Source organism: Hemitrygon akajei, chromosome 16, assembly GCF_048418815.1.
Source record: "Hemitrygon akajei chromosome 16, sHemAka1.3, whole genome shotgun sequence".
In the NCBI taxonomy this organism is placed as follows: domain Eukaryota; kingdom Metazoa; phylum Chordata; class Chondrichthyes; order Myliobatiformes; family Dasyatidae; genus Hemitrygon; species Hemitrygon akajei.
In genome coordinates this window covers 94,032,920-94,056,433 of record NC_133139.1, presented here as the reverse complement: position 1 = coordinate 94,056,433, position 23,514 = coordinate 94,032,920, and the positions used below count along the sequence as shown (strand labels likewise).

The window sequence follows — 23,514 nt, the reverse complement described above, 5'->3', positions numbered from 1 at the left end:
ATCCTTAATCGGTTGCTCCTCACCTTGACTCTCCCTAACCTTTACCTTGTTGACTGCTGTGTTTAGTTTCTGTTCTCTCTTGTTTGTGTGACTCCCTATGGCTTGTTAGTTCACATTCTAAAGTGTTGTTTATTGCTCAATGGTCTCTACTGCTCCACTTCTGGCTGAAGCCTCCTCTATGTTCCCTGACAAAGGCAATCATTCAACAGTGGGATAGAAGCTGCCCCTGTGACTAGTAGTACACAATTTCAGGCTTTTGTACTCTCTGCCAATGGTTGAGAAAAGAAGAGAGAATGTCCAGGGGTGTAAGGGATCTTTGATTATACTGGCTCCTCTACTGATACAGCTGATGCAGGAAGAGGTGCAGATAGAGCCCAAAAATGGGAGACTTGTTTTCATGAGCTAGGCTGTATCCACACCTCCTGTAGCTTCTTGCCCAAGGAATTTCAACTGAAAAATCGAAACCAAATTTGAAGTTGGCATTAGAGGTAGTCATGAAACCCCTTGAACCAGTTCTGCAGCTGAGTTAGTTCATGGGTGATTGGTATTTCATCCTTACCTACCTATCCTTTCTAACTCTATGACTGGCAATGTGTGCCTCAATTGTAACAACAAAACTAAGAGATAGATTGCCAAAGAGTAGGAATATTATCAGAACCTCTTATGTTACAGGATTTTGGGTACATAGGTCAGCACAGCATAGATAGTGAGCTTCCCAGCATTTAGCTGGGACACAGTTGGATAGGATTTATCAGCCCATCAAAGGTACACACAATACCAGGGGAGCTCAGTGGATCAGGTAGCATTTATGGAAATTCAATGACTCAGGTCAAAGTACTTTATCTGGAAGGCAGTCTCTTGCATCTTCATATTGATACTATTCATTTGAATACCTTTGAAAATTCTTAATGGAATTCACAAAGACTTTGAAATTCACATTTTTCCCTACTAACTCTAGTGTGAGGCCAAACAATTATGAGGCAGACTACACATTCCATCTTATGATGCAAGACTGCTGCAACAATATTCAGCAGCATTATTTTCAACAGTCACTTTCCTCAGCCCTCTGCTTCTTCATTATCCATCCCCTATCCATAGTACTCTTCCAACCGTAACACCCTAGGAAAGGTTTCATTGCTAACATAGTGGTCTTTCTGTAGAAGCAGTGCGTGGGTTATGGTTAGAGATAACAGATGCTTTGGAATGTGAGCTGGGTCTTTTAGATCCTCAGTCGGACAATGAGATCGACTGCAGATCTGTGAATTAAGCTCCAACTGGTGCACATTGTACTGTTTAATTATAATCAGTCCTTTTTGTTTTTTCATTTTTTTCTTTACTAACTCTTTAGTTAAGATTCATGAATATAATCCTTTAATCATATGCGGTGTGCTGTCTGTTATTTCTTGGCACTAATTTGTAAAAGGTTAGCAAATTACACAGCATCCACACAAACTGGAGTTTGGGTGGAAGAGCCATCTCAATCTCACTGGTTTGGTGGGACCGGAGCAGGTTTTCACAACTATCATGGTACTTCCCACCTATCAACTCCCTCTCTCCACACACCCTTCCCCCTCAGTCTACAGCCTCCGTAACTTGCATAATGATGGTAAGATTGCAACGCAACATATACAGTACACACTTGTTCACAATTGTTCATGAAAGCTTAGTTTGCATTGCAGAAGACCTTGGTCCTCAGTATTTTAGAGGGTCTTATCTCTGATAATTAATTTACTAAAATACTTATCTTTGCCTTTGCTATCTGGGAATGCAGGCAGCATTTATCCCATGGTTAATCTAGGAATGCATTATGTGGACAGATTACATTATTGTTAGAGTGACTTTACTGTGTTGCATTTTGGTAGTTCTATCTTGACTGAAGTTTTCCTTAATTTTCATAATAGTGAAGCAATCTAAAATTCATCAACCAATATGAACCAACATATAATAACTTATAATGGAACCCAGCTAAACAATACACTGATTTATTTTGTTTTTCAATTCTTATTTTCATGATCTCAACCCATCACAATCTCTGCAATATCCTCTTGTTTTATGAACCTCTAAAACATCCACACATCCCCCAATTCTGGCCTCATTCTTCACCAAAGTAGCCAGCCAGTGGTGTAGTGGCATCAGTACTGGAATTTAAGGCAAATGGTCTAGGGTTCTAATCTGGCCGGCTCCTTGCATACTTCCCACCTGTTCAGGGTTGAGCATTGAGTTAGCAACTCAACTTCATAAAAAAAACAAATACTCTGGAAATAAGAAAAAAAACACCCGATGCACCAAAGGGTGTGAAAATGAATAACGATTCATCACCAGATTAAAACACTTCACCATTCATTCCTTCCATAAAATTTAGCTTATAATACAAGGGTTTTCCAAATACCTCCTAGACTTAATGGAGATTTTAAAAAAAATTAATAACAATCTTATTACTTTAATTTACGTTTATAAATACTTGCTGCTACTTTCACAAAATGAATACCAATATAAGGTATGACAAGTGTGCAGAAAACATACCAAGTAGGTGAAGTATTTTATTTGTTCCTGGACTTGTGGATTGTCATTTCGGGGGTACAGACTAACCAATAAATCTTCACCTGGACTTAAATCTGTTGTTGGAATACTAATGTGCAAGTAGTTTGTTGAACCATGTTGTGTCTTATAGGGCTCTGCAGTTATCCATGCAGATGCCTGTCGATTGCTGGGAGTATCAGGAATTTCTGTTAAAACCTGTAAGCAGAATGACAAAGGGGAAAAGTAAATTCCAACTGCTGAGCACATGTTGATCTTCCACCACCTTAAAAATGCAGTATACTTCATTTTATAAAGTGTATTAGTAAATGAAAAGTTAAGTTTCTTAATTCATTTACTAATTCATCAGTTGGTGGACAGTGGGAGCAACCAAAGTTGTAATTGTTTGTCCTTTATGTCTTTTTTACAACATCAAGATGCTACTGAATATTAAGAAAATTATGTAGTACGGGTCTACTCCATCAGTGAGCTGCTTGATAGTGGAGGAGCTGGACTTATAACATACTGTTGTTGTGCCAAAGCGGTGCATGGTCAAACAAGTGGAGTGAATGATTGTCTTGGACATTTTTCTTGTGATTGAAAGACCCTGTTGGACATTGGCAATGTAGAAAACTGAACTGGTTCATTAGCAAGACTGAATGTGGGGGAGCTGCATTGCCTCAGTTATAGCACAGACTAGGGTCTCATGCCCCAGAGGCACTTAAGCAGTACAAGAGAGAAAAGAGACCTCCATGGGTTTGCTAGAATCTGTACTGGGTTGAGGACAGGCTAGTCCCATTAGTGTTGCTTCTAGTGTTCACTCCGTGCTGCTCTCCAGAGTTTGTTTTGTGGAAGAACAAACTGGACCAGGACCATGAATGTGGATAGGGTGGTGAAGAAAGCTTTTGGTATGCTGGCTTTTACAAATCAAGCATTGAGTATAGGAGTTGGGATGTAATGTTAAAATTGTACAAGGCATTGGTGAGGCCAAATTTGGAGTATTGTGTACAGTTCTGGTCACTGAACTATAGGAAAGATGTCAATAAAGTAGAGAGAGTACAGAGGAGATTTACTAGAATGTTACCTGGGTTTCAGCACCTAAGTTACAGAGAAAAGTTGAACAAGTTAGGTCTTTATTCTTTGGACCATAGAAGGTTGAGGGGGGACTTGATAGAGGTATTTAAAATTATGAGTGGTTAGATAGAGTTGACGTGGATAGGCTTTTTTCCATTGAGTTTAGGGGAGATTCAAACAAGAGGACATGAGTTGAGAGCTAAGGGGCAAAGGTTTAGGGGTAACACGAGGGGGAACTTCTTTACTCAGAGAGTGGTAGCTGTGTGGAACGAGCTTCCAATAGAAGTAGTAGAGGCAGGTTCAATATTGTCATTTAAAAAAAATTGAATGGGTATATGGACAGGAAAGGAGTGGAGGGTTATGGGCTGAGTGCAAGTCAGTGGGACTAGGTGAGAGTAAGCGCTCAGCACGGACCAGAAGGGCCGAAATGGCCTGTTTCCGTGCTGTAATTGTTATATAGTTATATGGTTATATTGGATAACATTCCATGCACCATCTATCTACAGGGCATGGCACTCGGGAGCGGGCTATATTATTTGTTTTTTTGACTGTATGTTCTTCTGTTATTGTAAGCTGTTAGGGAGTTTCTTTTTCCACACAAGACTCAGACCCAGGTATTTGTTAGGAGACTTTATTTACATGACATGGGAAGCCGTCCCTTGGGAGAGCAACGACTTTGCTTACAATCACTACACGCACCCTCTTTATGGTTGATTCTAATGGATATAGTTTGATCAATGTTTCTATATTTGGTATTGTTCTAAGCAAGCTAGAAGGAAAAACATCTAAGTCATGTAGCCTTGTAGTGTACAGCTGTAGGCTAGAGAGCAATACCCCATAGTCTTATGTCTATAGCAGTATGCTAAAGGGCAACACCAGAGACAACCTCACTCTGTAAAGCAGTATGCCTGATGGCAGCACCATGATTTTCTGCTGATCCAGGAAGCAATACAGACCCCCACTTCTATTGTCTCACAAAGGTGTTTACCTGATCCATTTGCCAAAATCATCCACATAACCCTATATGTGTGCTATGTGCTATATGTGCAATGTGCTGTGTGCTGTTAGTAATGAGTTTTGCATCTTGGCCCAGAGGAACACTGTTTTATTTGGCTATATTCATGTATGGTTGAATGGTAAGTAAACTTGAACGTGAACTTGAATTGAAACCTATGATGTTTCTCTTCCTATTGTATTGGCTGAAATCAATAACTCGTCTCTGATAAATGATTTTACTGCAAGTGGGGATTTTAGAACCTGTTAGCTGTTAATCATTTATAACTAGATATGGTAGGATCACAGAACTTCAAAACATTGAAGTCTGCTTATCATTGTTGATTGTCAGCAATTTTTGCTGGTTACCACAACTGAAGATACTGCCCAAAAGAGTTTAACACACATGTAGTCATCTATTGTAGCTTCACTAGTTCAAGTTTTTAACTGTTCCTGAAGTGCCCTTCTGCACATCTCATTGAACCAGGGTTAATTCTCTGGCTTGATACTGAGAGGTATGCCAAACCAAGAAGTTACAGTTTGGATCTCCCAGTGGCCACACATTTTAATTCCACATCCCATTCCCATTCTGATATGTCTATCCATGGCCTCCTCTATTGTCAAAATGAATCCACACTCAGGTTGGAGGAACAACACCTTATATACTGGCTGGGTAGCATCCAACCTGATGGCATGAACATTGACTTCTCTAACTTCCGTTAATGTCCCTCCTCCCCTTCTTACCCCATCCCTGACATATTTACTTGTTTGCCTGTTCTCCATCTCCCTCTGGTGCTCCCCCCCCTTCTTTCTCCTGAGGCCTCCCGTCCCATGATCCTTTCCCTTCTCCAGCTCTGTATCACTTTCGCCAATCACCTTTCCAGCTCTTAGCTTCATCCCACCCCCTCCGGTCTACTCCTATCATTTCGCATTTCCCCCTCCCCCACTACTTTCAAATCTCTTACTATCTTTCCTTTCAGTTAGTCCTGACAAAGGGTCTCGGCCCGAAACGTCGACAGTGCTTCTCCTATAGATGCTGCCTAGCCTGCTGTGTTCCACCAGCATTTTGTGTGAGTTACAGTTTGTGGTGGTGTGCATTTGTGTTATTGAAAATGGTCTACTGTACCTCACAGGCACGTAGTTTTGAATTCCAAATATATTGTTACAAACAATAAATATTGTTCCATGTATGGGAACCCAAATACACTTGAAAAGTGTTTAATAATATTATGTAAGTAACTCATTCAAATACATGCTAAATTGAAATAATTATGCTCTTTTAAATTATTGTGAAAATTGGCTGTTAAGTTTCACTACAGTTTGCTTTGTCTGAAGAGAACATCAGTAGAAGATATAACAGGGATTTTCTAAATCAGATAAATTTTAACAAAGTAAGAAGTATCAGCGAGAAGTGCCAATAAGCAAAGAACAGATGTGTAACATAACTAGTGGAAAATCCTGTAGAATACAGTTATGATCTGGAATGTACTGCTTGCAAGGAAGGTGGAAGCCATTTCAACAGTAACTTTCAAAAGGGAATTGGATAAATATTTGAAGGAAAGGAAAGGAGTGCAGTGAAAAGGGAGTGGTAATAATTGAAAGAGCCAGCTCAAGCACAACAGGAAAAAGACCTGCACTTTGTTATTTCATTCTATGAATGCATATGAAATAGCTTATTTCTTACTTGTTTTCGTAAGACTTTTGGCTCTCCATGTGTATTTATAGTCAATTTAGCAATTCCATCAGCATGAGTTTTCGAACTGACATCATCACCTTCCACCTTCACAGGAACATTATTGGCAGGGGAGCCATCAGGATTAGTTACGTAGACCTTGGGTAACAAAGAATAAGAGAATGATTGAGCAAAGATGTACCATGAAGTTATAGAAAGGGAAGAGAGTGAGATGAAGAAAATGGGAACAACTGTACCATCATTTCAAAGGGCATCCCAGGCTTGTAATACTTGGATGTTTTGGTGAACAAGATTGTATATGGGCTGACAACTATTTTTATACCAGTTTTTTCTGCTTCCACAAGGTCAGTGCCTGTGATGAAAAAAGAGAAATGAAAAACATATAAAATAATACGTGAGACATTTTACACAACTGCATATGTCGAGGAAATACATTCTGGGCTTGCTAGAATTGCAATAGCAGCATAAGAATACATATATTTTAATTTGCTTATGGAAGCCTTTGCAAAATAATGCCTAGATTCAATGGAATATTTTGCATTAATAATAATCTGCACCCCAGATTGAAAGCATTAAGAAGCCATGATGTGCTCCATTATTCCTGTGGGGCATTGATTCTCACATAAAGGTGCTGGAGATTCTGATGAATATTTTCAATGACAATATTGGTGCAGTTCACTCTGTTCCAGAATTTCCAAAAGAGGTCACAACACTCTGTGAGATGTGCAGTTAGATTAATTTATTTTAAAATGTTTCCGATATGATATGCACCCGACTGCATCAGCTTCCGGATTTAAATGAATTGATTCTCCATAATATGGATAGTTGGCTTGGCTCCTTTAAAGACTCAGGCTCACACCGCTTACTGGCGACCATATTTTGGCACCAGAATTTCAATATTTAAAGAGCACCTTAACTGAGGTTCAGTCCTCCGTCATCAGCTCTGCTTTGGATTCTCCTCCAGCATCTAGTTTAGAACCCTATCCTCATTTCAGCCTTGTATTGTGTGTCAATTTGAGTTTTGGATACTCCAGCACTTGTCTGCTAAATATCCTTGCCTAGGTCTCTCGTCACAGTACGATTGAGCCTAACATGGATTGAGCAGGATATTGGAGCCTCTCATCAGCTGTGGTCAGCCACAGTGAGAAAATTTCAATACAGAGCTGGGAGGTACAACACCACTAGACTGCCATGCACCAACTGTCATTAGGAGGAAGCCAAAATCATTCAGGTGATGCTGTTGATCACTCTGCGGAGTCAGTCAATCTCCTGATCCCAGAGAGATTCAGCAGTGACCTGGGCTCTTGCCAGACCTCATTACTCAGTGTTCATTGGTGTTTGAACTCCAGCCATCCTGAATCCCTGTGGTGTGTGGAAAAGTAACCTTCATGATCTCTCACCTGACCAGGAAAGCCCTGGCTTGAGCCATCATGCGTTGGGATGTCGGCCAGAGGTCAGCTCTGATTTGGAAGAATTCATGAACACCTTGAAGCGAGTGTTCCATCATCCTTCCAGAGCTAACAGAGCCTCAGATCATCTGATGAAGCTACAGCAGCTTAGTTGGTTAGCAAATGACTATGCTATTAAGTTTGGACTTTGGCTGAGGAGCATGGGTGGAATGAGAAGGCTGACTACTCTGTACTGCCATGGATCCGATGCAAATTAAAGGATGTTGGTAGAGGACATAGAGGCTCTGATTGTTCAGTCCATCTGCCTCATTAATTGCCTGGTGGAGTGAAAGTGGAACTACCTCAGGTGGTCAAGGAGGGATAGCCCAAGCCCAGCCTCAATGCATTACAGTTCCACCTCCCAACCCTGGACAATGATCAGCCCATCTGCACAAAATCCTGCCAAACCAATGTTAATTGGCTGACAAGGGAAGTCAAGGACAGTATAAGAATAGAAGAGAAGTATAACATAGCAAAGATGAGCGGGAAGTCAGAGGATTTGGAAACTTTTAAAGAGCAACATAAGATAACTAAAAATGCAATACGGGGAGAAAAGATGAGGTACAAAGGTAAGCTAGCCAAGAATATAAAGGAGGATAGTAAAAGCTTCTTTAGGTATGTGAAGAGGAAAAAATTAGTTAAGACCAAAATTGGGTCCTTGAAGGTAGAAATGGGTGAATTTATTATGGGGAACAAGGAAATGGCAGACAAGTTGAACAGGTACTTTGGATTTGTCTTTACTGTGTTATGATACCAGCCCCCTCCTTTGCGAGAAGCGCAAGAGCCCTAGTGAAGGGGGGGGGGTCAATGACCCAAGAGAGAGAGAGACGTGCTGAATAGACACAGGAAATGGGAGAGAGAGGGAGACGTGCTGAATACCACGTCCGGGATGCAGAATAAAGGGACCCTGACCATTGTCTCATGAAGACCACGTGTAAAGCCCTCGGGCAAAGTGGGCTGGTTGAAAGAGAGATTGACACCTGCGATCCCGTGAGGAAGTATAAAGGAGGGTCTGGGGGGGACGACCTCTTTAGACGCACCAAGGAGACACGATAGCGATCCCGTCATAGCGGGAAGCCATTTTGAAGGAAGCCACGTGCGTTAGATTCCGAATCGGGAGTCTGTGGCTGGAATCACGGTCAATCGCTTTTAACTAACAACAGGGAAGCCTGCTCTCCTGATTCCACGGCTTTGCTTCGTAAGGACCTGGGCAAGTGTTCCTTTTCTCACCAATCTCTCTCTTTCTCTCTCTCTCCAACACGGGAAACTCAGCGGTTCCCAAAAGGCTGAAGCCTGCCGACTTTTGAATGACTGTTATATTTTTCCAAATGGACAAGATATTATCCCCTAGACAGCGATAGAGCTTATTTCTGATTGATCATTACTATACCTGCGCTTTAGATTGAGTATTGACGACTTATGGTATCTGAATGTTTGTATTAACCTTCCTTTTGTACCCCTTTATGAATAAAAACGTTTAAAAATGGTACCATCAGACTTCAGTGGACCTCTCTATCTTTGCTGGTAAGTGATCCAGTTACGGGATACGTAACAACTGGGGAAGACACAGACAATCTCCCAGATGTAATAGAGGCCAGAGGACCTAGGGTAATGGAGGAACTGAAGGAAATACACATTAGGCAGCAAGTGGTGTTGGGTAGACTGATGGGACTGAAGGCTGATAAATCCCCTGGGCTTGATGGTCTGCATCCCAGGGTACTTAACGAGGTGCCTCTAGAAATCGTGGATGCATTGGTAATCATTTTCCAATGTTCTATAGATTCAGGATCAGTTCCTGAGGATTGGAGGGAAGCTAATGTTATCCCACTTTTTAAGAAAGGAGGGAGAGAGAAAACAGGGAATTATAGACCAGTTAGCCTGATAGATAGATAGATAGATAGATAGATAGATACTTTATTCATCCCCATGGGGAAATTCAATATTTTTTCCGATGTCCCATACACTTGTTGTAGCAAAAACTCATTACATACAATACTTAACTCAGTAATAATATGATATGCATCTAAATCACTAACTCAAAAAGCATTGATAATAGCTTTAAAAAAAAAAGTTCTTAAGTCCTGGCAGTTGAATTGTAAAGCCTAATGGCATTGGGGAGTATTGACCTCTTCATCCTGTCTGAGGAGCATTGCATCGACAGTAACCTGTCGCTGAAACTGCTTCTCTGTCTCTGGATGGTGCTATGTAGAGGATGTTCAGGGTTTTCCATAATTGACCGTAGCCTACTCAGCGCCCTTCGCTCAGCTACCGATGTTAAACTCTCCAGTACTTTGCCCACGACAGAGCCCGCCTTCCTTATCAGCTTATTAAGACGTGAGGCGTCTTAATCAGTGGTGGGGAAGATGCTGGAGTCAATTATAAAAGATGAAATAGCAGCACATTTGGATAGCAGTAACAGGATCGGTCCAAGTCAGCATGGATTTACGAAGGGTAAATCATGCTTGACTAATCTTCTGGAATTTTTTGAGGATGTAACTATGAAGATGGACAAGGGAGAGCCAGAGGATGTAGTGTACCTGGACTTTCAGAAATCCTTTGATAAGGTCCCACATAGGAGATTAATGGGCAAAGTTAGAGCACATGGTATTGGGGGTAGGGTAGTGACATGGATAGAAAATTGGTTGGCAGAGAGGAAACAAAGAGTAGGGATTAACGGGTTCTATTCAGAATGGCAGGCAGTGACTAGTGGGGTACTGCAAGGCTTGGTGCTGGCACTGCAGCTATTTACAATATACATTAATAATTTAGATAATGGGATTAAAAGTAACATTAGCAAATTTGCAGATGACACAAAGCTGGGTGGCAGTATGAAATATGAGGAGGATATTAGGAGAATGCAGGGTGACATGAACAGGTTGGGTGAGTGGGCAGATGCATGGCAGGTGCAGTTTAATGTGGATGAATGTGAGGTTGTCCACTTTGGTGGCAAGAACAGGAAGGCAGATTACTATCTGAATGGTGTCAAGTTAGGAAAAGGGGAAGTACAATGAGATCTAGGTGTCCTTGTTCATCAGTCACTGAAAGTAAGCATGTAGGTACAGCAGGCAGTGAAGAAAGCTAATGGCATGTTGGCCTTCATAACAAGGGGAGTTGAGTATAGGAGCAAAGAGGTCCTTCTGCAGTTGTACAGGGCCCTGGTGAGACCACACCTGGAGTATTGTGTTCAGTTTTGGTCTCCAAATTTGAGGAAGGACATTCTTGCTATTGAGGGAGTGCAGCATAGCCTCACGAGGTTAATTCCCAGGATGGTGGGACTGTCATATGTTGAAAGATTGGAGCGACTGGGCTTGTATACACTGGAATTTAGAAGGATGAGAGGGGATCTGATTGAAACATAGAAGATTATTAAGGGATTGGACACGCTAGAGGCAGGAAGCATATTCCCGATGTTGGGGGAGTCCAGAGCCAGAGGCCACAGTTTAAGAATAAGGGGTAGGCCATTTAGAACAGAGTTGAGGAAAAACTTCTTCACCCAGAGAGTTGTGGATCTATGGAATGCTCTGCTCAGAAGGCAGTGGAGGTCAAATCTCTGGATGATTTCAAAAAAGAGTTAGATAGAGCTCTTAAAGATAGCAGAGTCAAGAGATATGGGGAAAAGGCAGGAATGGGGTACTGATTGTGGATGGTCAGCCATGATCACATTGAATGGCAGTGCTGGCTTGAAGGGCCAAATGGCCTACTCCTGCACCTATTGTCTATTGTCTATTGTCAAATTGGCTGCAAAAGACTCTCCACCAATGAGAAGTCCTGGTATCGGAGTCAAGGTTGCTGCTATTACTGCAGGGAAGCAGGTCACCTGCGTGCCAAAAGTCTGAACCTGCAACCATCTAAGACTGTTAAGACTGTCCAGTGTCAGGAGGATAGTGAAGGTAGCAGCCAATACTCCCAACTCCACTGATTCTGGTGTCATGCTGAAGACAGGGATCTCCTGGGGAAGACCCAGTGAGAGGTGAATGCCTCTGTGAAATTTGGGGCAGCTGATAACTTCCTGGACTTGGGGTCTGCCTGTTGGCTCAACATACCACACAAGAGTTGAGTCAGCCCATGCCCACAACTGTCCTGGATGGTCCTCCTCTTGGGTCTAGGCAGATCCTGCAGCAGATATCGGTTTTGAAAATGAGGATAGGGAAACACGTGGAGAACATTTGTTTCCATATCATTGATTATTCTCACATATCCCTGATCCTCGAGCATAACCCTTCTATGAACTGGAAGCAAGGAAAAATCATTGCATGGTCAAGTCTTTGCAAGAGGGAATGTTTTTGATTGGCCACAACCTTCCAATGTGAAACAAATCCAATGATTCCTGGGATTTGCCAACTTTTACAGAAAGTTCATCAAGAACTTCTGCACAGTGGTGGCTCTGTTGACAGCAATAAGAGATCTGCAGGCCCTTTTGTTTGGACTACCGAAGCAGACTCTGCATTTGCAGAACTTAAACAGTGGTTCACAACAGCTCGTATTTTGATTTCACCTAACCTGGACCTTCCCTTCTTCCTTCCATCATGGAGGAGAATGCCTCGGATGCCAGAGTCAGTACAGTGTTGCCTCAATGGACAACTTTGTACAATAAACTGCAACTGTGTGTATTTTTCTTCAAGTGGCTATCCCTGACAGAGGTGAACTATGAGAAGGGAAATATAGAGTTGCTCGCAGTCAAGTTGGCACTGGCTTAAGGGGGCCAAGAACCCTTTTATTGTATGGACAGACCACAAACCCTGGCTTATATTTGCTGGCGAATCAACACATGTTCACAAAGCCCAGGTAGAAGGAGGGATTCCCAAGAATGGCCTCCAGGTTGTCTGTTTCAAGTTCTGTCAGGTCTGAGGTACTTCAATAGGGACACATATCTAGAATGACTACTCACCCAGAAGTTGCCAAAACCCTTCAGGTTCATTAAGAGGAGATACTGGTGCCCAGGAGCTGCTAAAGAGGTCTGACAATATGTGCTGCCATACGAGGTATGCATCTGGAACAAGGGAACCCATAACCAACCTCAAGGGTTCTTTCACCTTCAACCTGTTCTGCACAGACCATGGGCTCACATGTCCATGGACTTAGTCAGGGGTCTCCACCTTCCAAGGGGAAGACCATCATCATGATAATTGCAGGTCGGTTTTCGAAAGCCTGCAAATTCATTGTGTTGGACAAACTACCGTCAGCAGTGGAGATGATGAGATTGTCCTACAGGGCAATCTACAGGATCCACTGATTTCTGGTGAATATTGTGTCAGATCAGGGTCTATAACTTGTGTCATGTTTTTGGAGGGCGTTCTGATTGGAGATACAGCATTCTGCACATGTGAAGTCCCTGTTCGAATATCAATTTTGGTATTCCCCACCACTCGGAACTGAGCAGCAGGCCAAGTTTGGGGCTCCTAAGGCCAGAGATCTCATCCAACACTGCAAAGAAAAGTAGACTAGGGCAAGGGAGATTTTGTTGGTCTCTACCGAGAAAGGCTCAAATGAAAGCTAACCGCAAGAAAAAACATAGATCAGCTTTACAGCCTTGGCAATGGGTCTGGCTGTCTATTCAGGATTTGCTGTTGCAGGTGGAGTCTAGGAAATTGGTACCCAGGTTCATTGGACCCTTCAATGTTCTCAAGAAAGTAAACCCAGTGCCTTCCACCTTGCAGCTCCCCAAGACCCTTGAGGTCAATCTCATTTTTCACGTTTCTAAATTAAAACCTTTAGGCACCAGTCCTTTAGTCCAACTGCCACCCAGGTTTGTTGATGAGGAACAGGTCTTCACTGGAAAAAGAGTTCTGGATTCATGAACTGTTTGCGGTGTTTGGCAGTTTCTCGTGGACTGGGAAGGATTTTGACCCGAAGAATGGCGCTGATCTGGCATCTTGGATCCGGCTGTCATCCATGGCTACAATCATTGCCTTTTCGAACAGCCAGGGTCATCAGGAGTCAGACACTGGGGAGCGAGTCCTGTTACAATATGCACCCGACCATGTCAACTTCTGGGGTTTAGATGCTCCAGCTCTCTGGAATATGTATAGCTGGTGTGGCCCCTTTAAAGATTCAGGTCCTCCCTGCTAATTGGCAGCCATGTTTTGGTACCAGGATTTTAATATTTGAAGAGCACCTGTACTGAGGCTTGGTGCTTAATCATCAACTTTGAATTCTCCTCTAGCAGCTAGTTTCAAACCCTGTTCTCGTTTCAATCTTGTATCCTGTCTCAACTCTAGTCTCAGATACTCCTGCAATTGGGTCCTAACCATGATCGCTAGGTCTCTCATCACAGTTCCATTTGTCACTGATTCCACCTGATCAACTAAGCATTTCTACTACTTCCACTTTATTTACAGAATCTCTGCTGTTTTGCTTCTGTAGGTCTAAACACTGTAGTTCTGCATCTGGACCAGTAACAAGAGACAACTTTTCTAAGCGTCAGAATGCTCTACAAGACTTATCATTATTCCTCATAGTCCATGATGAGTGTGCAAGTTTTAGTATGGGGTCCAGAGTGGATTTTAGAATTTTAATAGAATATAGGACATTAAACAGTATAGCACAATGTTGTGTCGACCTTTTAGTCTACTCTAAGATCAATCCAACCCTCCCATTCCACAGAGCTCTCCATTGTTCTTTCATTCATTTACCAATCTAAGAGGTTCTTAACTGTCCCTAATGTATCAGGCTCTACCACCACACCTGGCATGGTGTTCCATACACCCACTACTTTATGTATAAGAAATGTATCTCTAACATTCTCCCTCTAATGTTCTCCAATCACCTTAAAATTATGCCCCATTGTATTAGTCATTTCTGTCCTGGGAAAAAGTACCTGGCTGTCCACTCCTTGCTCTATGCCTCTTATTCTCCTGTACACCTCTATCAAGTCTCCTCTCATCCTCCTTTGCTCCAAAGAGAAAAACCCTAGCTCGCTCATCCTATCATCATTAGAGATGTCCTCTCATCCATGTGTAGATAATGACAGCATGACTGGCTGCTGATGAGCAGGTTCCACAAAGAGAAAAAAAATACAGATTTAAAGAGTACAATTCACAACATAAAAATCATAAAACAGTTATACTATGCCTTTTTATTCAGCAAATACTCTTGAGAAGATGCTACTATGCTGCCTTCCAGAACTATCATGTCCTATGGGGTGAAGGTTGTGAAGAGGTGGTGCCTCAAGAAGGCAGTTTCCATTATTAACCACAGGCTTCATTCTCATTACTACAGTTGGGGAAGAGATATAGGAGCCTGAAGACCCACACTCAGCTATTCAGGAATAGTTTCTTCCCTTCTGTTACCAGATTTCTGAACTGTCCATGAACCCATGAACACTACCACATTATTCCTTTTATTGCATGACTTATTGAATTTGTAATTTATAGTACATTTATGCCATTTAACTCTATTTTTTATTCACTGGGGGAGCTGTATATCAGCTATTCCTTTATCAATACTCGCCTAATTATGAACACAAGCCTTCCTGCTGATGCTGAAAATCCAAAGTAACACATACAAAATACTGGAGAAACTCAGCAGGTTAGGCAACATCTATGGTAAGGAACAAAGTGTTGAAGTTTCGATCCAAGACCTTAATCAGGTCCTGATTCCAGAATTAGACCAGCATCAATAAAGCAATGGCTGATATCCAGCTTGCCTCAGTTAATAAATATTTACTTAATAAACCTGATACTGGGTCTGGAATTATCAGCCATCCCTTTGTCTCCAGTGATGCTATCTGCTGAACTCTTCTAGCTATCTATTTACTTAAAATTTGCCTACCAAGAAAGTATTGAATTTAATTTATTGCTTAACTAAAGATATATTTGTTACAATAAGGCTGTTGAACTCAGTTGCAAATTAAATTTTAAACAAAGATTCATGAAGAACAGTAACACCTAACAGCATTTTTGATTGGTTACTGAGAAAAAGTTGTAGAGTCATACAGCATGGAAACAGGCTCTTCGCCCCGACTGTTCCAAGCTACGAGAAGAAGGTTAATTAAACAAGCTATATAAAAGGGGGCACCAATGACCATTCAAAAAATGGTTTATATATTTCAATTTACACATTTCAGTTTGTCAGAACGAGTGCAGTCTGTTTTTGATTCATTGCAACCTTATAGATACTGTACTTCCTGCAAACAAATCTTGACATAATAATTAGTCTTTTAGGAATTTCAAACCTTCATTAACTGTGAACAAGCTGTATTTCAGTGCTCATTTCAGATTATCTCATTTTTATGAACCTGCCATTTTCATACCTGAAGACAGTAGAGGTTGTACCTTGGAAGTAGGATTATTTAATAGTTTAATGTCGTACACACATTAATTATGTAATTCCATTGAATATTTTGATAGATATCTGGTGTCTCTTTTGCCAGGACAAAAAAGAAAATTTAAAGTTCCTGAACTGTTCCAACAAGAAATATCTCACAATCTAGACTTGTGAATGTGAACAGTTTAATAGGTTACAATGAATGGAAATTGGACTTTATTCATCTGCAATACAAATACTCCTATACAGCACAAATGTGAGTAGCCATGTGTATCACTCACTCATTTAAATCTTTTACTTATCTAGATGATTCTGACTAGCTTAAGCTGATAACATGAAGGGAGACCCAACCACATTATGCAATGTCAAAGATATTTAATATATGTATAACCAGCAATAAAATTAAAAACTACAACAAGATCTACAATGCTGTTATAACAGAACATAACCATTGTGACATTGTTTTTTAAAATGCATTAAGAGAAATACTCACCTGTATGTGTAATAACACTTGCAGTGACATAGATTGAACTCCCAACCAGTGAGTTAATGTCATCAAAACTCTTAGTCAACTGGTCTCTAGTCAGCTTAGCTGCTCCATGGCCATTTGTAATCTGCAAGTAAAGGGTTTAGAGAGTTTCTGATATTGCATCTGATTTTCTGTGGTGATGCTAATGGTAAATTCTTTTAAGAAAATATACATGCAAATATACAGAAATATATCCATCTCTTATATCCTCTCTCTCCTAACATATAATTCCACTTTTCTCATTGATATTATGTTTCACTGCATCTTTTGTTATAATCTGTATTTTGTGTTGTATTTTTATATAAAATCAGAAGTAACTGAAGAATTCACTGCAAAAATACTTAAATTAAAACACTTAAAACTACTTGAGCTTTTATATTTTATATGAATGAAACAACACTCAGTGGCCACTTCATTAGGTACTCTTGTACACCAGCTCATTAATGCAAATATCTAATCAACCAGTCATGTGACAACAACTCAATACATGAAAGAATGTAAATGTGGTCAAGAGTATCCCAGAAACTATCGATCTGGTGTTTTCCTGCACATCAGTCTAGTGTTTACAGAGAATGTGACAAAAAAAAACCCAAAAAAAAAATCTAGTGATGGCTGTTCTGTGGGAGAAAATGCCTTGTTAATGAAAGAGTGCTGAGGAGAATGGCCAGATTGTTCAAATTGACAGACAGCAACAGTAACTCAAACAGCTGCCTGTTATAACAGTGGTGTGTGGAAGAGCATCTCTGAATGTACAGCAAGTTGAACCTTGAGGTGGGTGGGCAACAGCAGCAGAAGACCATGAACATCATCTGAAGAAGATTGCACCAATGAACCACATGCCAAAAGGTGCCACCCTAGTTCTTCATCTTCCAAATATGATTCTGCTACTAAACTGCATGCAATTGGAACCTGTCACTTACATTTTGATGGTGTGTTTTTGGGCTTATTGATTGATCTGGCACTTTGATGTCTCCAAGGGAGGTCAGGGAGGTTTCAAGTGGAGTGTGCAGCCTGGAAGCCAAGAAGCCTGGAGACAGGGCATGAGATTCCATTTCTCACCAATTAAAGCACAACCCCAATGGAAATCAACATGGTGAGAAGGAGTTCAGCACCTTCTGTCTGTGTTTGACAGGTTTCTCTCTCCCTCTCACTCACTGCTGCAGAGGAAGGTACCTGCTTTTAACTGATCTCTCACTCTTGCTCTGGTTTGCTACACCTGGAAGAAAGTGCCAGCATTTGACCTGGCTTTCTCTCCCTCTCGCTCAAAGCTGCCGGAGGATGTGCTGGAGTCTTGGGTCTCGGACAAGGTTTAATCAATGTGATTTGTGGATTGGGCTCTGCATTCATGCTATATGTGGTTCTGGTTGTGCCTTTTTTTATTGCTGTTTCGTGCAATTTTGATTCAGGCAGACTGGCTTTGTGGCTTGCAGTCAATGAAAGGCACAAAACTAAATTGAATTAAACTGAATATTTCTAGGGTGTTTCAAAGATTCTGCGGTGTGATGTTTTATATGTTGTGTTTTTTGCTGTTTGCGTGATTTGTTCTTTTTTGTGCATTGGGTGTTTGGTGTTTTCTTTAAATTGATTCCATGGTTTTGTCAAGGACAGGTCATGCCTTACGAGCCTGATTGAATTTTTTGAGGATGTGACTAAACACATTGATGAAGGAAGAGCAGTGGATGCCATATATATGGATTTCAGTAAGGCATTTGATAAGGTACCCCATCCAAGGCTTATTGAGAAACTAAGGAGGCATGGGATCCAAGGGGACATTGCTTTGTGGATCCAGAACTGGCTTGCCCACAGAAAGCAAAGACTGGCTGTCGACAGGTCATATTCTGCATGAAGGTTGGTCACCAGTGGAGTGCCTCAGGGAACTGTTCTGCAACCCCTACTCATCGTGATTTTTATAAATGACCTGGATGAAGAAGTGGAGGAATGGGTTAGTAAGTTTGCTGATGACACAAAGGTTGGAGGTGTTGTGGATAGTGTGGAGGGCTGTCAGAAGTTACAGCGGGACATTAATAGAATGCAAAACTGGGCTGAGAAGTGGCAGATGGTGTTCAACCCAGATTAAGTGTGAAGTGGTTCATTTTGATAGGTCAAATATGATGGCAGAATATAGTATTAATGGTAAGACTCTTGGCAGTGTGGAGGATCAGAGGGATCTTGGGGTCCGAGTCCACAGGACACTCAAAGCAGCTGCGAGGGTTGACTGTGTGGTTAAAAAGGTGTACAGTGTATTGGCCTTCATCAATCATGGAATTGAATTTAGGAGCAGAGAGGTAATGTTGCAGCTATATAGGATCCTGGTCAGATCCCACTTGGAGTACTGTGCTCAGTTCTGGTTGCCTCACTACAGGAAGGATGTGAAAACCATAGAAAGGGTGCAGAGGAGATTTACATGGATATTGCCTGGATTGGGGAGCATGCTTTATGAAAACACGTTGAGTAAACTCGACCTTTTCTCCTTGGAGCGATGGAGGATAAGAGGTGACCTGATAGAGGTGTATAAGATGATGAGAGGCATTGATCGTGTGGATAGTCAGAGGCTTTTTCCCAGGGCTGAAATGGTTGCTACAAGAGGACACAGGTTTAAGGTGCTGGGGAGTAGGTACAGAGGAGATGTCAGGGGTAAGTTTTTTACTCAGAGAGTGGTGAGTGCGTGGAATGGGCTGCCGGCAACAGTGGTGGAGGCAGATATGATAGGGTCTTTTAAGAGACTTTTGGATAGGTACAGTGAGCTTAGAAAAATAGAGGGCTATGGGTAAGCCTTGTAATTTCTAAGGTAAGGACATGTTCGGCACAACTTTGTGGGTCGAAGGGCCTGTATTGTGCTTTAGGTTTTCTCTGTTTCTATAGTGCTTCTTTCTTTTGTGGCTGTCTGTGGGAAGGGGAATCTCAGGGTTGTATGCTGCATACATACTTTAATAATAAATGTATTTTGAACTTCGAACATACATTCAAGGACCACTTTATTAGGTATATAATTAGGTACAGGGAAAAGCTTGATAATTATGTTATTGAATAATTCATAGATGTTGGGGTGTAGGAGTCAGAGGGAGTGGAGTTATAAGTTAGAACAGGCTAATAGGCAAAGAGTAATTTGTTTCGAAAGTGTTGACATTATTTATTTCTATTACCATTCATTACAGAAATTGAAGGTGTTTGAATTTAATCAAATAAATAATAATACCCACCTTTGTCAAGCCAAGGAATTTGGGCCAATTTTCTGACCTGAGGTAACACCAATACAAGCCTAAATTAATGCAGTGCTGCATTTCCCAATGAAATAGCCAGTGGCTTCAGAAATGATTGTTATGCCTTTTGTTTAGTTGTTAATTCTAACAAGTTAATTTTTCAGAATCCAATTTAATTTAATTGGAATATATCATGAAATTTGTTGTTTCTGTGACAGCATTAGATTGCAATACATATTAATAAAAACTGAATTACAGTAATTATACACATAAAATTGCCAAATTAAATATATAGTGCAAAAAATAGTGAGGTAATGTTCAGGGTTTCAATGCACATTCAGAAATCTAATGGCAGAGGAGAAGAAGCTGTTCCTGAATCGTTGAGTATGTGCCTTAGACTCCAGTACCTCCTTCCTGATGGTAGCAATGAGGAGTGGGCATGATCTGGGTAATGGGGGTCCTCAATGATGGATGCCACCTTCCTGAGATGGAGGCGAAGCAAGGTCGAGATGGCACTAACCAGCGACTCCTTTGCTTGCATCTTTGGAAACAGCTCTATTTCCATCTTTGATATCTATTTTTTTTCCCTTTTCAGGGTGTGGGGGATTCTTTTGAAGACCCTGACCTGGAGTTACACTCTGACTTCGGCTCTTCGCGGGAATGGGACCCACTCTCAGGACCTCATGACTGGCCGCTTTTTGATATCGCAAGGACGCAGCCTGGAAGACGAGTGTGCCTTTAGGATTCTGAGTTTTTGTGGCTCTGGAGATAGGCTGATTCTAGGCCGATGCCCTTGACTGAAGCGTCATGGGAGAACAAGAACATCGGGAGCAGCAGGCTAGTTGCCAGATGTTGTGTGTCCAGAGAGGTGCATGTTTTTGGTGATGTCTGTCTGGGCACAGAGCACAGAAAAGGTGACGCAACAGACTTTTAACGTTGTAAATCAGCAAGTTGCTTGTTGTGTCTTCCCTCTTGCTGTGAAACAGGGACAACTCTTTTTCCCTTGGGAGGAGAAAAAGATCCTGTGGTATGTCAAATTACCAGGTGAACAAGTTGCTTTTGGGGTACTGCAAGTCTGTGTCTTTATTGATGCTTTGCTGCACACTTGAATGCTCTGTGGAGGGTGCTGATGCTTTTTTTGCTGGTGGGGGTGGGGCGGGGTTGTTGTCTTGCTGCTGCTTGTATGAGGGAGGGGGAATTGGGGGGAATTTGGTGTTCTAACGTTTAACTGTCATTCATTCTTTGGGGCACTTCTGTTTTTGTGGATGTCTGTTAAGAAAAAAGAATTTCAGGATGTATATTGTATACATTTCTCTGACATTAAATGTATTTATTGAAACCTATTGAAGCATTGTTTCTTGAAGGTGTCCTGGATGCTATGGAAGCTCATGCCCAGGATGTTGATGTAGCCACTTAGAATGCTCTCCATGGTACATCTGTAGAATCTTTGGTGACATACCAAATCTCGTCAAACTCCTAACAAAATGTAGCCTTTTCTGTGCCTTCTTTGTATCTGCATCAATATGTTGGGCTCAGGATAGATCCTCAGAGATGTTGACACCCAGGAACTTGAAGCTCTTCACTATTTCCAGTTCTGATCTCTTTGAGGACTGGTGTATGTTCACTCAACTTACCCTTTCAGAAGTCCACAATCAGTTCTTTGGTCTTGCTGATAATGAGTGAAAGGTTGTTGCTACGATACCACTGAACTAGCTGATGTATCTTACTCCTGTATGTCCACTCATCACCATTTGAGATTTTGCCAACAATAGTTGTGTCATTAGCAAATTTACAGATGGTGTTTGAGTCGTGCCTAACTACACAGTTATGGGTGTAGAGGGAGTAATGCAGTGGACTAAGTTCACAACCTTGAGGTGAGCCAATCAGAGAGGTGGAGAAGTTATTTCTGATTCACAGACTGTGGTCTTCTGGTGAAGAAGTCAAAGATCCAGTTGCAGAGGGAGGTACAAAGGCTGAGGTTCTAGAGCTTTTCAATCAGAACTGTAGGAATGATGGTGTTAACACTGAGCTGTAGTCAATAAACAGCATCCTGACAAAAATATTACTATTGTCCAGGTGATCTAAGGCCACACAAAGAGCCAATGATATCACATCCACTGTAGACCTATCTGGGATAGGCAAACTGCAGTGGGTCCAGGTCCTCGCTCAGACAGGTGTTGATTCTAGCCATAATCAACCTCTCAAAGCGATTCATCACCATAGATATGAGTGTTACTGGTTGATAGACATTAAAGCAGTTTACTCTGTTCTTCTTAAGCACTAGCAAGATTGTTGCCTTTTTGAAGCAGTTGGGAACTTCAAACTGTAACAATGGGAGAGTGAAGATATCTTTGAACACACCCACCAGTTGGTTGGCACAGGTTTTCAGAGCCCTACCAGGTTCTCTGTTGGGGCCTGGCCCCTTGTGATTGTTCATCCTCTTGAAAGACAATCTAATGTCAGCCTCCAAGACAGAGATCACATGGTCACCAGTGGCTGCAAGGATCCTCATAACTGTAATTTTATTCTCCTTTTCAATGTGTACATAAAAAGCCTTGAACTCATCTGGGAGTGAAGCATCCCTGCTATTCATGATGGTAGGTTTCGCTTTGTAGGAAGTAATGGCCTGCAAACCCTGCCAGAGCTGGTGTGCACTTGGTTCTGCCTCTAACCTCAATCAGACTTGTTCTTTTGTTCTTGAAATAGCCCTCCATAAGTTGTACCTGACCTTTTTGTATAGTTCTGGATCACCGGACATGAATGCCACAGATCAAGCCTTCAGCAGACTTTGACACTTCTGGTTCATCCACAGCTTTTGATTTGGGTATTTTCAGTAAGTTCTCATATGCACATACTCATTTGCTCAGGTTTTAGTTAAGTTATTGACAGCTGTGGTGTATTCATTCAGATTCAAGGATGAAACCCTGAATACAGTTCAGTCCACCAGCTCAAAGCAGTCCTGTAAGTGCCCCATGCCTCATTGGCCATTCTTTCTTGGTCCTCATTACTGGTGCTGTGGTCTTCAGTCTCTGCCTATACTCGGAGAGAAGTACAGCCAGTTTTTCCAAAGAATGTATGTAGAACAGCATGGTAGGCATTCTTGATCATAGTATAACAGTGGTCCAGTGTCTTGTTTCCTCTAGTACTACACGTGATTTGTTGGTAATAATTTAGAGACTTGTTCAAGATGACCTGGTTAAAATCCCTCAAAATTATGGGGAAGGCATTAGGGTGCGCTCTTTCATGCCTGTTGATTACGTCCCTCAGTTCGTCTAGAGTCTGTTTGATGCTGGCCTGAGGTGGGAAGTATAACACTACCAAGATGATGACAGAAATCTCCCATGGCAGATAAAATGAACAGCACTTGATCACAAGATGTTCCAAGTTGAGTGAGCAGGACTGGGACAGCAGCACCACATTTATACACAAGAAGGAATTGATCGTACCTCCTCTGCCTTTGAAAGACTCAGCTGTACTATCTTGGTGGTGAATTGTGAAGACTTGAGTTATATTACTGTGTCCTGAATGGAATCAGAATGCCATGAAAGTTGTTAATTTTGTGGCAACAGTACAATGGAAAACATGATAGAGAGAAAAAGAAAACTGAACTATAGTAAGTATATACATATATTAAATAGTTATATTAAATAAGTAGAGCAAAATCAGAAATGAAAAAAAGGTAGTGAGGTAGTGTTCAAGGGTTCGATGTCCATTTAGAAATCAGATGGCAGAGGGGAAGAAGTTGTTCCTGAATCATTGAGTGTGTGCCTTTAGGCTTCTGTACCTCCTTCCTGA

At 41.5% G+C, this 23,514-nt stretch overlaps 1 protein-coding gene across 1 annotated transcript in view; it reads right to left on the bottom strand.

The window, feature by feature from the left end:
- LOC140740300 (complement C3-like) overlaps positions 1–23,514 on the bottom strand; it is a 250,059-nt gene that overhangs the window by 180,010 nt on the left and 46,535 nt on the right. Inside the window, exons 9-12 of the mRNA XM_073069454.1 lie at positions 16,484–16,604; positions 6,514–6,629; positions 6,269–6,415; positions 2,524–2,736 (exon numbers count right to left, since the gene is read on the bottom strand). Coding sequence (XP_072925555.1) covers positions 2,524–2,736; positions 6,269–6,415; positions 6,514–6,629; positions 16,484–16,604 — 597 coding nt within the window. The remainder of the gene's footprint in view (positions 1–2,523; positions 2,737–6,268; positions 6,416–6,513; positions 6,630–16,483; positions 16,605–23,514) is intronic.